At 46.4% G+C, this 14,804-nt stretch overlaps 1 protein-coding gene across 8 annotated transcripts in view; it reads left to right on the top strand.

Moving 5' to 3' along the window:
• HNF1B (HNF1 homeobox B) overlaps positions 1 to 14,804 on the top strand; it is a 57,860-nt gene that overhangs the window by 1,472 nt on the left and 41,584 nt on the right. For 3 of the 8 annotated variants that reach the window (XM_084750519.1, XM_084750518.1, XM_084750520.1), the window contains exons 2-4: positions 3,658 to 3,857; positions 9,530 to 9,794; positions 13,164 to 13,399. In XM_084750519.1, coding sequence (XP_084606645.1) covers positions 3,658 to 3,857; positions 9,530 to 9,794; positions 13,164 to 13,399 — 701 coding nt within the window. Of the gene's footprint in view, positions 1 to 327; positions 813 to 838; positions 1,408 to 3,657; positions 3,858 to 9,529; positions 9,795 to 13,163; positions 13,400 to 14,804 lie in introns of those variants that run through there. The other 5 variants (XM_084750522.1, XM_084750521.1, XM_084750524.1 and 2 more) reach the window with 4 other exon arrangements.

The raw sequence follows: 14,804 nt of genomic DNA on the forward strand, positions 1-14,804 counted from the left end.
GCCTGGCCTCTGCAGCTCGGCTCCCCCTCCCGCAGCGCCGTTTGGGGGTGGGATATGACCTTGCATTTGAATTTGCACTTCGAGGGACTTACCCACTAGCCAAGGCAACCTGGAGGACTTTTAGATTTTTTTTTTTTTTACCCCCCTCAAAAAATGTTTTTGTTCTAATTCACAAGCTTGTGTTTCTTGTCTTGCTATTTCTCCATGTGGCAGTGATTTCTAACTGACCCGGGCTTAGGAGCCTGCATGGTGTCAGGCAGTAGTACCGACTGGGGAGCCTAGCCCCTCGGAGCGTGTGGGAAAGCAGGCTGGCAGGGAGGTTGTCCAGGGCCTAGTTTAGGAACCCCGCATCCCGTCACCAGCCCCCTAGGGCCTAGGCCCTTCCATCTGGCTTGCCTTGAGCCACGGTCTAGCTCTCCCCCAGCTGATTTAGGGAAGCGGGGGAGGCCTAGGGAGCCTTTCCACCGTGGTCCCCACGCCGGGCTGGACACGGCGGAGACCGTAACATAAACTGCAGCACGTGGAGTTGGGGTGTTATTAATTTATTCCTATAAATCATCAACAGAAAGTACACAAAGAGCGTGATTAGGTTGAAAAGAGAGGCGGGTTATTCATTGGTGAAGTTGTAAACTCGGCTTAGAAAGGGAAGGAAATCCAAACGCAGGAGGGGGTGCTCGCAGGGCACACACGCGCCGCTGCAGGGCGCGCCCCCAGGTTCCCGTGCCACTCCGGGAAGCCGACACCCGCAGGGCCCCGCGGACGCAGAGCCCGTTCGAGTTGGAGGTCTAAGAACTTGGGCCCTCTTCCCTCCTGTAAGCCGGTGGGGAGCAGAAGGAAGGGAGCCCAGACTCTAGCTGGGGTGAGGACCCAGGACACACCCAGAGGCTTTTGTCCCTTTCACAAGCTGGTGCCTCCTTCCCTCCCCTGGGCCTGGAGCGTCCGACTTTATTAAAGTAATTTTTCAAGAAATTGTTAGCGGCTCCCAGGTCACTGCACAGCCGACTGCGGGGTACCAGGCACAGTCTCCCCCCCCCCCGACCCCCACCCCACCCCCGCTCCTTGTTCCCCTGTAAGTCAGAAAGAAAAGAAAGGTGTGCGGGGGAGGAGGTCACTCGGTGGCGCGCCTGGACGCCTTCACCCGGGCTGGAAGAGCCTGGCCTGAGAGAGTGAGAGAGAGGTTGAAAACTGCGTTGCCCTGCGGGTCCCAGGCCTTGGAGGCTGGTGTGCCCTGGGCGCTTAGGAGAACCTGCCGCCCTCCTAGGAATCGAGGCTCTTGAGGCTTGCGGGCTGGGGCCCCGGACTTCAGTACTCCAGGGCAGCAATGTCGTCGCTGAGGAAGGAGCCTCCCGGGCAGACAAAGTGGCCACAGCGGGCTTGCTTTTGACACCTGCGCTGGCTCCATAAAGGGTGAGCGCTTTTCGCGATCCCAAGTTTAACCCGGTGAGGAAACTATTTCCCGATAACTCTGGGTCCCAGAGCTCTCCCGTAGGGAATACGAAGGACGTTCTCCGGTCTGAGAGGTTAAAAAAAAAAAAAAAAAAAAAAAAAAAAAAAAAAAGCGTAACTACGCCATCTTACTCCTAATTCAAATCTTTTAATTCCGGGCCTGAAGGTTTTGTCTCAACGGCTTTTTTTTTTTTTTTTGGAGGGGGGAGGGAAGGGGGAAGGGGGTGTTATCTTTTTCTTTTCCTCATTGTTGAGTTAATTCCCCCTTTTCACAGAACCACTCACACTTAGAACACACTATTTCGTTAGGTTTCTTAGGCACGTAGAATAGGTAAAGACGCTAAACAAAGGGGAAATGGCCAAATGATCTGTTAAAGCGATACAGTATTAACTTTTAAAATCTAAATACTGTTTTCTCTGACTTTTGAAGCTATTGTTCGTACCTGTTAGAAATGTTTTTCCGCCCTAAATATACCTGTGGAAATGTTAGCCGGCAATGAGCTTTTAGACGCTCGCTGGTATTTACGCGGTCATGTCTAAAATGTTGATTGCCCTGTTTCCCTCCTGTTCACGGTGAATTCTCCAGCGCTGACACCGGAACGCATTTCCTCTGCTTTGTTCTTGCTACCTTATTACGTTGTTTTTACTTTCTGTGCTTTTACAAATGCTTGAGAAATTCGTTGTGTATAAATAATGTGAAAGTTGACATTTCTCAAAAACATCTCATTCAAAGCCTGCCTTCTCGCGAATCCAATAGCCAAGGCTTGCTGAAATAGTCACAATTCAAATGCCTATAAAATATCTCCCTTGATTGCTGCAATATTTTAATACTTTAAACAACTTAATTGATTTTTACAGGTACCATTGAAAAATAATTGTTTTTACTACTGTATCTAATTTGGCCTTAGCTTTATTGCCAATTTGTATTGTTTCATCTGAACCCAGTTTTCTCTTCATTTTTTAATATCCTATTGAGCTAATATATGATATATATACATATATACATATATCAACATGAATTGAAGGATTGTTTCTGTAACTGCATTAAATAAATTATATACATATTTGTATTGTTCCTTTAATACTTTTGACCTGTGCTGTGCATTTTACTTTCTTAGTCTTTTAATTTCAATGACAGTTCTCATTCCAAGTCATCTATTTAACAAAAAAAGAAAAAAAGAAAAGTAACAGCAAAGTCGAAAACATTCTAAATTTAAAAAGCCTGGAAGACGCCTGCCCTTGTGTCTTGTTATAATGATCAGCTGGCTGTGCCTGTGTTTGTGAGAAACACAATCTGAGAGAGCTGCTACCTACCGGGGGCGTTTTCCATCGGAGAGATGCACTCATACAGGCAAATGCAGCATTTGTGATCATTTATGTCTTACTTCCATTACTCTTTCTCAATGGGTTTTATTTTGGAGGCGGGGCTGTGGATAATTAAAAAATAAAAACAAAACAACAAAACCAAACCTACCAGCTTTGCAAGTGTCCTGCTTCTTCAACCCCAGGAAGTGTTGCCATTGTATTTGAGAACACTTTTCTAAAAAACCCCCCAAAAAACGATGTGAAATTTTACTATGAAAGGAGTCACAACTATTCAAAGGCTTGTGAAACATCTCAGTTCGATTGCTAGAGGTTTCTAAACAGGTCGAACAGAAAAACAATTTTATACAGGCGTCTTTCCTGCTTGTGTCCCAGGAGGTGGGCTCACAGGCCTGCTCCTGTTTAAACAGGCTGGGACTCCTTTTCGGAGAGAGACTAACATTGGGGAGCTTTAGACTGAAACAGAGCAGCTTTAAAAACTGAGCGGCTTGGCCAACTCAGGCTTCTAGCATCTCCACTCTCAAGTGAGACTCTTTCTTTTAGTCTCTTTAAGTCCAAGGAAAGCAGAATCAAGTAAGAGCCATTTCTTCCATGGGCCTAGGAGACGACGGGGAGTGGGAATAGTGGAGTGGCGGTGGACTCAGAGATGAGTGGTCCTCAGCAGCAAGTACCTCAGAAGCAAAAACTGTGTCTTTATGAGCACGAAGTGGGAGACATCTACTCTTTTCTCCCCGTTTAGTTTTCGTTTTAGTTTAGCGCCACACCTCCCTCAGGGCTGTCGTTTGGACAGGTAGAGAAATACATGAAGATGGGTTTTGCCCCTAACAGGTGTCTACTTTCCCTTGGGCATTTCCCAACAGCACCCTAACGCTCGGCTTATCTGTCTAGTGAGGACCCTTGGAGGGCTGCCAAAATGATCAAGGGCTACATGCAGCAGCACAACATCCCCCAGAGGGAGGTGGTTGACGTCACCGGCCTGAACCAATCCCACCTCTCCCAGCACCTCAACAAGGGCACCCCCATGAAGACCCAGAAGCGAGCTGCCCTGTACACCTGGTACGTCAGAAAGCAACGGGAGATCCTCCGACGTAAGTGTTCTAACCCTGCCTCTGTCTTCTCAACCTACAGTGACTTTTACTCTCACTCTCACCCCACGGGCTGCCTCAGTTTCCCCTCCATCAAGAAAGCCTTTTAAAGCAGTTGGGGGAAATATAAGTAGTTGGCAGGTGGATTTGGCCTTACAGTTGTGACTTATCTGGTATCATTTCTTGTATCATTTTTTATCTCGTACCCTTTCTCTCCCACACATCCCCTCGCCTCATGGCTAGTTACACTGAAAAGCCCTTCGGTGTATATACAATGTATTGTAAATGTCTTTTTCTTCTTCTTCTTCTTCTTCTTCTTCTTCTTCTTCTTCTTCTTCTTCTTCTTCTTCTTCTTCTTCTTCTTCTTCTTCTTCTTCTTCTTTTCAACCAATGTAGGCCACAAGATAGTAATGAACTGTGGAGTGTGGTCATACTCATTCTGCCAAATAGCTACTGTGAATGTCTTTAGTCCTGCTTTCCAACTTCCCTTTCATTGTCTCTGGTTGACATGACCACAGGTCTGGGTTTCCAAAGAAAAGATTACATAGTGGTCAACAATATTGACCACCATTGCTGTTATTTCCCTTTCCCTCTGGAAAAGGTAGAAATAGCTAAAGGGTTTGTTTAGATAATCAACCTGACCCTGTTCCTTGGAAGTGCTGGAGGACTAAGTCCAGAAACGATTTAAAACAATCACTCAACCTTTACCAGGATTAGAATTAGGAGTGAGCTGGGACTCCCTCTAGTGAAGACCCTCCTTCCCCGTCAGAGGCAGGACACAGTTAAAGTGTCTGCACTTGGAACTCTGACCAACCAATATATTTTTTTACATATTTAATTTTGATTAAATGGATTTATGTTGGAAGAAATTATTAAAGAAAAACAAGGAGGGGCTCTGAACCATTTTGTAACAAGTTACCCACACAATCCATCCCCTTATTCTTTGTGTGTTATACAAATGGGTTATTCCACACTTTTTTTTTTGTACAGCTATCAAATTTATCAGATTACCTTTGAAATGCTCCTACCATGTAAAATTCTGATCTTCTTAGAATATCATTGATTATCCCAATAATGATGTTAATAGTGGATTACCTCATGCAAAATGACATGTGGTGGTTTGCTGATCCAATTCTCATCGCTGCAGGGTTGTTTGTTTGTTTGTTTGTCTGGGGGGGGGTTGATGTTGTTTTAGTTTTTGTTCTTGGTTTGGTTTTTGTTTTTGAGACAGGGTTTCTCTTTGTAGCATTGGCTATCCTGGAATCACTCTGTAGACCAAGCTAGCCTTGAACTCAGAGATCCACCTGCCTCTGCCTCCCAAATGTTGGGTCTAAAGGTGTGCCCCTCACTATACCCAGAGCTTATTTCAGTTCTTAATTTCAGGCCTTCTTTCTGTCCCAAGATTCCTTCCACCCACTCCTGAGAAGCTTGGGTCAAGTTGAGGGGAGTTCAAACCTTGAGCTATTTTTATTTGGGGTGATCATACACTTGAACTACTTGGACCCAGTCCAGCTGCTGCCACCCCCAGTCTCGCGCTTGCGCGCGCTCTCTCTCTCCCTCTCTCTCTCTCTCTCTCTCTCTCTCTCTCTCTTTCTCTCTCCTTCTCTCCCTCTCTCCCTCTCTGAGCTGTGAGCATCTGGGTCTTTGCCAACATGTTTATTTTCATCGTTTTCTGGGTAGAATTTTTTCCCCCTCTGGCTGAACAGTCACTTTTAACTCTTGGCTTTCTGGACTTTGTTTTGTTTTTTGTTTTTTGTGCACTGCTTCAAAATGATCACATCTGTGTTTATTGTGCCAGTGTCTGTGGACAGAAAGGCTATCCATGGAAAGAAAGACTTGGGCACTTGTCTCTGACTGAGGTTAACCCTTGAGTTGGCACCTTGTGTGGACAGAGTAGAAGACACTGTGAGGCTGTTTGCTGTGCAGAGGGGTCAAGCCTTTAGTGTATGGGTTGGCTCCCCTGCATGGTGGTCGTATTTAAGGAGTTGACCCCCTGACATGAAGCATTTCTGCCATTCCTGCATGGCCCCAGAACATGGTTAGGAGATACAGTCTGAAGAGCCAGACAGCCCTGGGCCTGGCTCAGCCATCAGGGTGGAGTCACTCAGCTCCCAGGACATACAGGGAGACATAGAAAACACAGGACTGTCTAATAAGACAGAAGCCCCCAGAAAGAGTCTCAGGGTGCTCAGGAAGGGAGAATTGACCAAGTGGGTAGCAGTCTGCAAGGGACATTTTTGTTTAGTGTTATTGTTGTTACTGGGTTTCAGGATACAGGAGACAGAACTTAAGGACATATTATCCTCCTTGTAACTACCATACATTAATCTGTTATGTCGCAGGCACTATGCTAGGCTGTGGGGTACACAAGTCCTTGCCTCTGGGGACTCACACTCCCCTGAAGGAGTTGGGAAACTTGGGTAATTCATGAAAGTGGGTTTCCAAGCCCTCTGAAAAGCATGGACTGGGCAGCAAAACAATTGCTATATCAAGCCAGGCACATGCCTGTAATCCCAGCATTCAAGGAGGCAGAGGTAGGAGGATCTCTGTGAGTTCTAGGCCAGCCTGGTCTGCAAAGAGAGTCCAAGAACAGCCAAAGCTACACAGAGAAACCCTGTTTTGAAAGCCAACCAACCAAACAGAAGACAATTACTATAGCACCTGGAGAAATCCTGGAGGATTTATAGGCGGAGGATTTACAGGAGGATTTACAGGAAGAGGTAGCATTTGTGTTAAGTCTTGAAGGATAAAGAAAAGGATACACCAGCCATGGGACAAAAATTGGGGAGATGAAAAATAAAATGACATACAAAAGTTTCATGAAAGAACAAAAATAATAAACGGCACAATTTAAAGGCTTGTCTGGATACATAGAACCTCCCTGACTAGCTCCCCAGCCCTGGGTGAGGCTGCTAAAGCAAGTGTTCCGATGTCCTTCTAATGGGCATCAAATGTTTTCTGTTCCACTTAATTTGAAAGAAAGTGGAGGGGAATAGGTGGTAGTTGGAGGCCTTGTGGGAGCCCAGTTCTTCAAGCGCTGAGTGTGGCTAGGCCAGGTCCCTGAGGGCTGTAGGCCCTGACTGGCCCACAAATGCTCTGGGATCGTGCCTTGTGCAGGCTTTGGTCTCCCAAAAGAGAAGCCTCCATACTGGGGAATGCATGCAGCAAAAGCCTCCTCCACCAAAGTCAGATTTGAAGAGCTTCGGGGGTTGTTTTGGGGTCATTCATAAGCTAGTGGCTAGGAACGCTAGGGCATCCTAGGCTCATGTGACTTGTTGGATACCTCACTTAACCATGCTGAACTCCGGTTTCTTTGTGTACTCTTGGGAATGATGACATTCCTTCCGGAGAGAGGCTGTGAGAATTAGGTGAAGGGTTATGAGCGGAGGGGGTTGCACTGGAGCGATGGACCACCGCCTGTGAGCTGTAGTGACATCTGTTCACTTCAAATGAAAAATCACAAATGAATCCCTGATACTTCGGGTGATCCCCACTGGCTTTGGCTATTACTCATAGGGGACTCTATGGATGCCTTGGCAAGGCCGAGAAGGAGGAGGAGACATTGAATAGTCCCCTCCTACAATGAACAGGGGACTTCTGTCTCTACCTTCACCCTCAAGTAACAGCACCCAAAGAGTTGCTGTGAAGGCCAAGTAATGTAAAGGGTGAAAACACCTGGAACCATCTAACTGTGGGAGGAGTTATCTTTTTCCTCACTTTATCCCAGGGAAGCCAGTGACACCCTGCTTTTACGTTTAGCAGAGGCCATCTCTGGTTTCTAAAAACACCATGGGCTCCGGTGTGCACAGAACCCTAAGGTGGCCTGAGGACCATCCCAAAGCAAAGGCTCCGATGAGGGCTTGCAGAAGCCAGCCAGCCACCTGGGAGGCTGCTTCTGAGTTGGCCGTTGGCCACTGGTTAAACAAAGCTGGCCCTGCCTGCAGCCTGGATCCTAAGTCCTGGCTAAGAAGAAGCCACCACTTCCTTGTGATGGGCCAAATGGAAGGAGGTCTAGGGAGGTCTTGTGTGTGTGGGGTACATGTCAAACATTAAGTAGTAAGGATTGGTGGTCCAGCGTCTGAGAAAGCTTTTGAAAATCACATCCAGAGGCATTACTGTTGGGCTCTGGTGGTTATATATAGCCGGGCACTGAAAACTACAAAAGTGACCTTGGGAACTAAGAAAGAAAAATATCAAAATTCAGACATGGGGAGCAGGAGCAAGGAAATGAATTGTATGCGACCCACGCCTGTGTGACCCCTGCTCCATGCAGACACTGGGAAGAGAACAGCATAGTGGATACCAAACCTCAGTCCCACCATATGAGCCCATGTCGCCACTGGGCCAGGCTGTCCTCTGCCTTTCACTTATCTGGTGACGATGGATTGGAGATGGCTCTGCCAGGGCCTGAAAGTGGCAGATGGGCGTTTCCTTCCGCCTTCCTCCATTCCTAGAAAGGTCCTCTGATTTGGACTCTGTACCTGCCCTCTTTCAAATTATGTGGGCAGATCATAAGCCATCTCCCTCATTAAAAAATCCCCTCACACAGATACACACACACACACACACACACACACACACACGTGCACACATGTGTGCGTGCATCACATATATGCCACACATGCAACACACAAAGACACCTCACACAACATATACACATATACTAACTACTGCCTTTGCCATTATTCTAAAAGTATAAGGAACATCTTCTCTTTCAGAAACAAAGCTCTAGGCGTATTTATTTCAAAGCATGGTTTTGGCTTTTTAAAGATTTATATGTTATGTATACAGTGTTTTGTCTGCATGTAAAGAGGGCACCAGATTTTATTATAGATGGTTGTGAGCCACCATGTGGTTGCTGGGAATTGAACTCAGGACTTTTGGATGAGCCAGTCAGTGCTCTTAAACTCTGAGCCATCTCTCCAGTCCTCAAAGCATAGTTTTAAAGGTTTGGGGTTTTATGGTTTTCAAGGATCCTAAACATTAGAACACGGATGCCCAGAATATGTAAAGAATGGGGGGTCGGCTACACACCGCCTCTAAGTATGGTAGTCAAGTGCAAATCATACCTTTGAACAATTTCCCCCCCCAGGGCCCGAGACTTGATTGGGCTCATACCCTTGTCATCAAAGTACAAGCAGTCCGAGCCAGGTAGTGGTGGTGCACACCTTTAATCCCAGCTCTCAGGAGGCAGAGACAGGTGGGTCTCTGAGTTTGAGGTCAGCCTGATCTACAGATCAAGTTCCAGGACAGCCAGGAACACACAGAAAAGCCCCGTCTTAAAAACAAAAACAAAACAAAACAAAACACTAAACAAATAAACATTCAGGATTCAGAGTGCTGCTTTATGTCAAAAGGCCAGCGAATCAAAGGGGAAAAAATTAATTTCCTCAAAATATCTACTTGGCTATGTCTGTCCAAGAAAGGAAAGGGTGGCTTTGCTGGAGGACACAAGACAGGCAGGGAGGAGCCTGTCCTAGTGACCCCTTTGTATCCCCTCATGAGACTGGAGCAGACTATAAAGCTTAAGGGAGAGGAATTAAGGGGGCTTTGTTCATTGATCCATCTGTAGTGACTGTCTGTCTGTCTGTCTGTCTGTCTGTCTGTCTGTCTGTCTATCTGTCTATGGAGTGAAGGCTACAGGCTCTATCAAATCTACTCCTTTCTCTTTTCAGAGTTCAACCAGACAGTCCAGAGCTCTGGAAATATGACAGACAAAAGCAGTCAGGATCAGCTGCTGTTTCTCTTTCCAGAGTTCAGTCAACAGAACCAGGGGCCTGGGCAGTCCGAGGACACCTGCTCTGAGCCCGCCAACAAGAAGATGCGCCGCAACCGGTTCAAATGGGGGCCCGCGTCCCAGCAAATTTTGTACCAAGCCTACGACCGGCAAAAGAACCCCAGCAAGGAAGAGAGGGAGGCCTTAGTGGAGGAGTGCAACAGGTAATGCGAGGGGCCCTCTGGAGAAGGCAGGCAAAGGTGCAGCCCCTCGGGCCTGTGGTGTTGAGGTGTCGGTTCTCCAGCTAAGTGTGGCTAAATCAGGCTCTCCCAAAGTGTATTCTACAGAACCCCAAATTTAGTCTATTAATAAATAGATTTGAGACACATCACAGGAGAACTTCTTCAGGAGTCACAGCACTTTTAAAAATTATTATTATTATTATTATTATTATTATTATTATTATTAGTAGTAGTAGTAGTAGTAGTAGTAGTAGTAGTATTTTAAAAGCTCAGAGTGGGGCTAGAGAGATGGCTCAGTGGTTAAGAACACTGGCTGCTCTTCCAGAGGTCCTGGGTTCAATTCCCAGCTACCACGTGGCAGCTGCCTGTAACTCCTGTTCCAGAGGCTCTAATACCCTCACACAGGCAAAATACACATGCAGGCAAAACACCAATGCACATGAAATAAAAATTAAAAAAATTTAAAAAACATAAAAAAGCTCTGAGGAAGACTGGCAAGATGATTAGAAGGTTAAGGCACTCGTACCAAGCCTGACTGCCCAGAATCCACATGATGGAGGGAGAGAACCAAATCTTGCCAGTGTCCTAAACTCAGCACAGTACGTGCATACGTGTACACACACATACACACACACACACACACACGCGCGAAAGAGAAAGAGCCAGGAAGCCCTGTATTTAAGAAGCCCTGTATTTAAGAAGCCGTGTAACATTGTTGTTTTTCGATCATGGACTCTCACCTCTGTGGAATACTAAATTATTATTCCTATAAGCATTTACTTTAGGGGCGATGCTATGGAAACCCTGACATAAAATTAATGCTAGGGAGATATGTTTCCACCCCGTACAGGCAACACCAAACTGTTTCTTAACCCTGGCCCCCACGCCTTTCTGTCTCCATGAGACCAGAAAGAATCTGGGGCCTGGCACAGTTTTTCTGAGAGTGATTGGCACAGCGGCACACACCTGTAATCCCAGAACTGGGGAGCCAGAAGAAGGAGGATAGAGAGTTGGGGGCCCAGCTGGGCTTCAGCGAGAGATCCTGTCTCAAGTGAACAACCAAGGAAATTTGGCAGGAGATTGTGAATCGGTGGAGTCTGTTTGATCTGCTCTGTCCACACAATTTAACAGACTATTGAGAGTCAGTAATTATATTAAGAGATTCAGGAAAATCTAACAATACCATAAGGATCGCATTTAGTTCTGATTTTTGAACTGATGTAAATGGGCTTTTAATCGCCTTAGTTATTTTATCAGACTTATAACCAGCCATACCTGATTTACTATTGAAGAAGGTGGGTGTCCCTGAGATTGGTGACCTCTTTACAATACTTGGAAGGATCCAATTAGTTATTTTTATAAACTGTATACATTTGTTTTGGGGGTATCTATTGTTAATGTCTCCCAAATAGTTGCTACAAGCTTTTTTCCAATCTTCATTAATTACCCTTAATGACATAATCTCAGAATCAGTAAGAGGCACTACAATTTCTGCCGGGTCCATCCCTGACAGTTGGCGCAACCTTATTCTTCCCTTTGTAATCAATTCAGAAATTTTTTAAATATATATTTTTAATTTTTTGCTTTGTTTATTTGCCAGGAATATCCATTCTATGATTCTGTCTTTCCTTTGTATAAGAAGCCCAGTAGGAGAATGTTTTGAAGGCAAAATAACCAGAATGTAACCAAGTTTGGGACCAATCCTATCCACCTATGTCTTTTGAAGTTTTTGTTCCACCAGAATTAACTCTTTTTTGGTCTCAACAATTAGACACGTTGGACTGTTTAAATCTGAATCTCCTTGTAATGTTTGAAATGAGTTACTTAACTCATAGGTAGCTAACCTTAGGCCTTAACCAGTTAATATCTCCCAATAATTTTTTAAAGTCATTAAGAGTTTGTAATTGATCTCTACAGATCTGTACCTTTTGCGGTTGAATTTTTTGTTCAGTTATTTTATAGCCTAAATAGGTAATTGAATTTCCTCTTTGTATTTTTTTCATAGCAATCTGTAATCCCCAGCATGGCAGAATTCTTTGTGCTTCCTGAAATAATTTTTTTAAAAACACTAGGATCAGAATCAGCTAGCAGAATATCATCCATGTAGTGGTATATGATAGATTGAGGAAACTGTCTACAAATTATTTCTAAAGGTTGTTGCACGAAATACTGGCATAAAGTTGGGCTATTCAACATTTCCTGTGGAAGTACCATCCAATGATATCTCTTTATTGGAGAATTACTGTTCAGAGTAGGTACTGAGAAAGCAAACCTTTCCCTGTCCTTCTCATGTAGAGGTATGGTGAAAAAAACAATCTTTTAAATCAATTGTAATTATATGTCAAGACCTAGGTAACAAGGAAGACAAAGGAATTCCAGGTTGAAGTGAACCCATGGATTGAATCACCTTGTTTATGGCCCTCAAATCCGTTATCATTTTCCATCCACCTGATTTTTTTTTTTTTTTTTTTTTTTTTTTTTTTTTTTTACCACAAACACAGGGGAGTTCCAGGGACTGGAAGATTCTTCAATGTGTTGCGCCTCCACCTCCTTGTATCTTAATTTATTTTAATGCAAATACTAGAAGTCCTTGGAGAATCCTTTTAGCTTCATTCTTCCTCTAGTCACTTTCATTCCAGTATTGGTCCACTAAAACATTTACTCCTTGCTCTGGCAGAGGCCTATGGAGTCCTTGCTATGTCTCCGAGCTGGGCAGCCTTGGCAGTAAACTGATAGAGCCAGGCATGCCAGGTGGGAAAGCAGCCCAAGTTTGGCACAAGGTCTTCAAGTTTGCTGAGGAGTGCCTCCTGCCTTGAGAGCCTTCCACTCCAAGAGCAGAGCTATGGCAGGCTGGGGGTTTCATTGGTAAACAGAGCGAGCCACTGCCCCCTTCTAAATGGCCCCATCCGCTAGCTCTTTGCCCAGGAGTAGGAATCTGGGATCTGGATTCCTTGTACCTTTTAGGGGGATCCAAAGCCCCACAATGTCTCCCACAGTGCCTAGAAGAGGCTCAGGGGGAGCAAAAGGCTCTGCCTTCTGTGAGGAAGAAAAGATGTCAAGAGGCCTGTCACTGGGCGTTCGCTTGAAATTGCTGATCCTTGGCTTGCATTCATCTGATAGGAGCCACATAGGGGCCTATGTTCTGCCTTCTAGGCAGCATGGCTTGCTCAGGGCCTGCACTAAAGTTTCCCTCCAAGCCCTCTCAGATACTGTTTGCATGGCCCTTCTCTGGAGAGGCCAGCTTATCCCCAGCCCCCACAGACCTTCCGCCTCTGCTAAGACTTGTGTTTGGGGCCCAGCACACGCAATCCCCCAGCCGCCCTCACCCTCTCTCCCCTCGGTTCTTTGCAGGGCAGAATGTTTGCAACGAGGGGTCTCCCCCTCCAAAGCCCACGGCCTAGGCTCCAACTTGGTCACGGAGGTCCGTGTCTATAACTGGTTTGCAAACCGCCGGAAGGAAGAAGCGTTCAGGCAGAAGCTGGCCATGGACGCCTATAGCTCCAACCAGACGCACAACCTGAACCCGCTGCTCACCCATGGCTCCCCCCACCACCAGCCCAGCTCCTCTCCTCCCAACAAGCTGTCAGGTAAGGTAGAAAGCCGGGATCTCACTGCCTTGGAAGCGACAGTTGCCGTCCTCAACGGCATCACTCTGTTCCACAGGGTGCTTCATCTGAGCGAATAATTTGTGATGGCGGCAGACCTGCTTTCTACCCATTGCCGGAAAAGTGAAAAGAGTGTGTGCCTCTGATTAGGTTTCCTCCTACTCCTTGCTCAGCTGCTTGGCCCTCAAGAAGCCCTTTGTCTTTTTCTTAGTTGTTTCTGTGTGGCTTTTGGGGATGCCAGGTCCAAGCCGCAGGCAGCAGTGATGCGTCACGGGTCACTGTGATGGAGAAGGGCGGTCTGGCCACCCTCTGCCATGCTAGGCAGTATTTATCTGGCACTCTCCAGTTTCAGCAGAATTCAACCAGTTGTTTGGGAAAGGCCACTTGGGTGGGTAGCCTCTGCTCTGGTGAGTCGTCTGAACATGGGGGTCCCTCACTTGAGATCTTCTGTGATGAATGGCTAAAGAGTTTGTACCGAGTTGGCCTGGATCAGAGTGTCTCTGTTGTGGGGTTTGAACGTGTCAATACAGAAAGCCTACGTCTTCATGTGGAAAAGGACCCCTATATGCCATGCACTGTGTCCGCCATGTCTTCTCCTGGGCCATCTTACTTTTAAGACTTTCTGACTTACCAGAAATGAGGAGTTGTTTGGCACCCACATATACCAAACACAGCACTGCTTTCTGATCTGAGGAAATGCTTACGAAAGGAAAACTGGCTATTGTAATCCACAGTCCCCTGATGTCCCTTCCTCCCCTCACCTGCTGGTTATCTTTTTGAAGGGAAAGATCCAAGAGCTGCAAGCTGACCCACGTGTTGAGTTATCCAAATCATCAAAACAGGGTCCAAGCCACCCTAACCCTACCCCTTTACAACAATACAAAGCGTGGTTCAGTCGGTAGGTGGTGGATGGCTAGGGCCGGTACTGAGCAGGGCAGGAGCGGTTGCCCACCATGGTGATCCACAGAGCCGAATCTGGAAGCTGTGGGGGGCGTGGTTGAGGCAGAGGAGCATTGTTGAGAAGACAATGGCCATTGTGCTGGGACCTGTGATCTCCACACCAAAGTCAGGGAGCCCAAAAGCCAAACAAAGGCCCAGCAGCTTTCTGACAAGCTGGGGTTGTGCTGAGGTCACTGTGGGGTCGCTTGCTTCGGCTCTTCTGTGCCCTGGCTGGAGAGCCAGCCAGAGAGCTAGGGCAGCAGGGCCAGGTATTAGAAACAGAGTAGAGGCAGGGACAAGGGCAGGAGACAGCCTCAGATGGGAGTCTCAGGAGGGTACGGTCCACTGAAAATGGAGTCTCTGGGCTGCCCCAAAACTTTGGACCGTTATAAAAAAATTATGGGAAGGCTAGAACCAGAAGGCCTTCAAAGAAAGAAACTGAGGCCCA

The sequence above is a fragment of the Acomys minous genome (genome assembly GCF_964271855.1).
Source record: "Acomys minous genome assembly, chromosome: 12".
NCBI lineage: Eukaryota > Metazoa > Chordata > Mammalia > Rodentia > Muridae > Acomys > Acomys minous.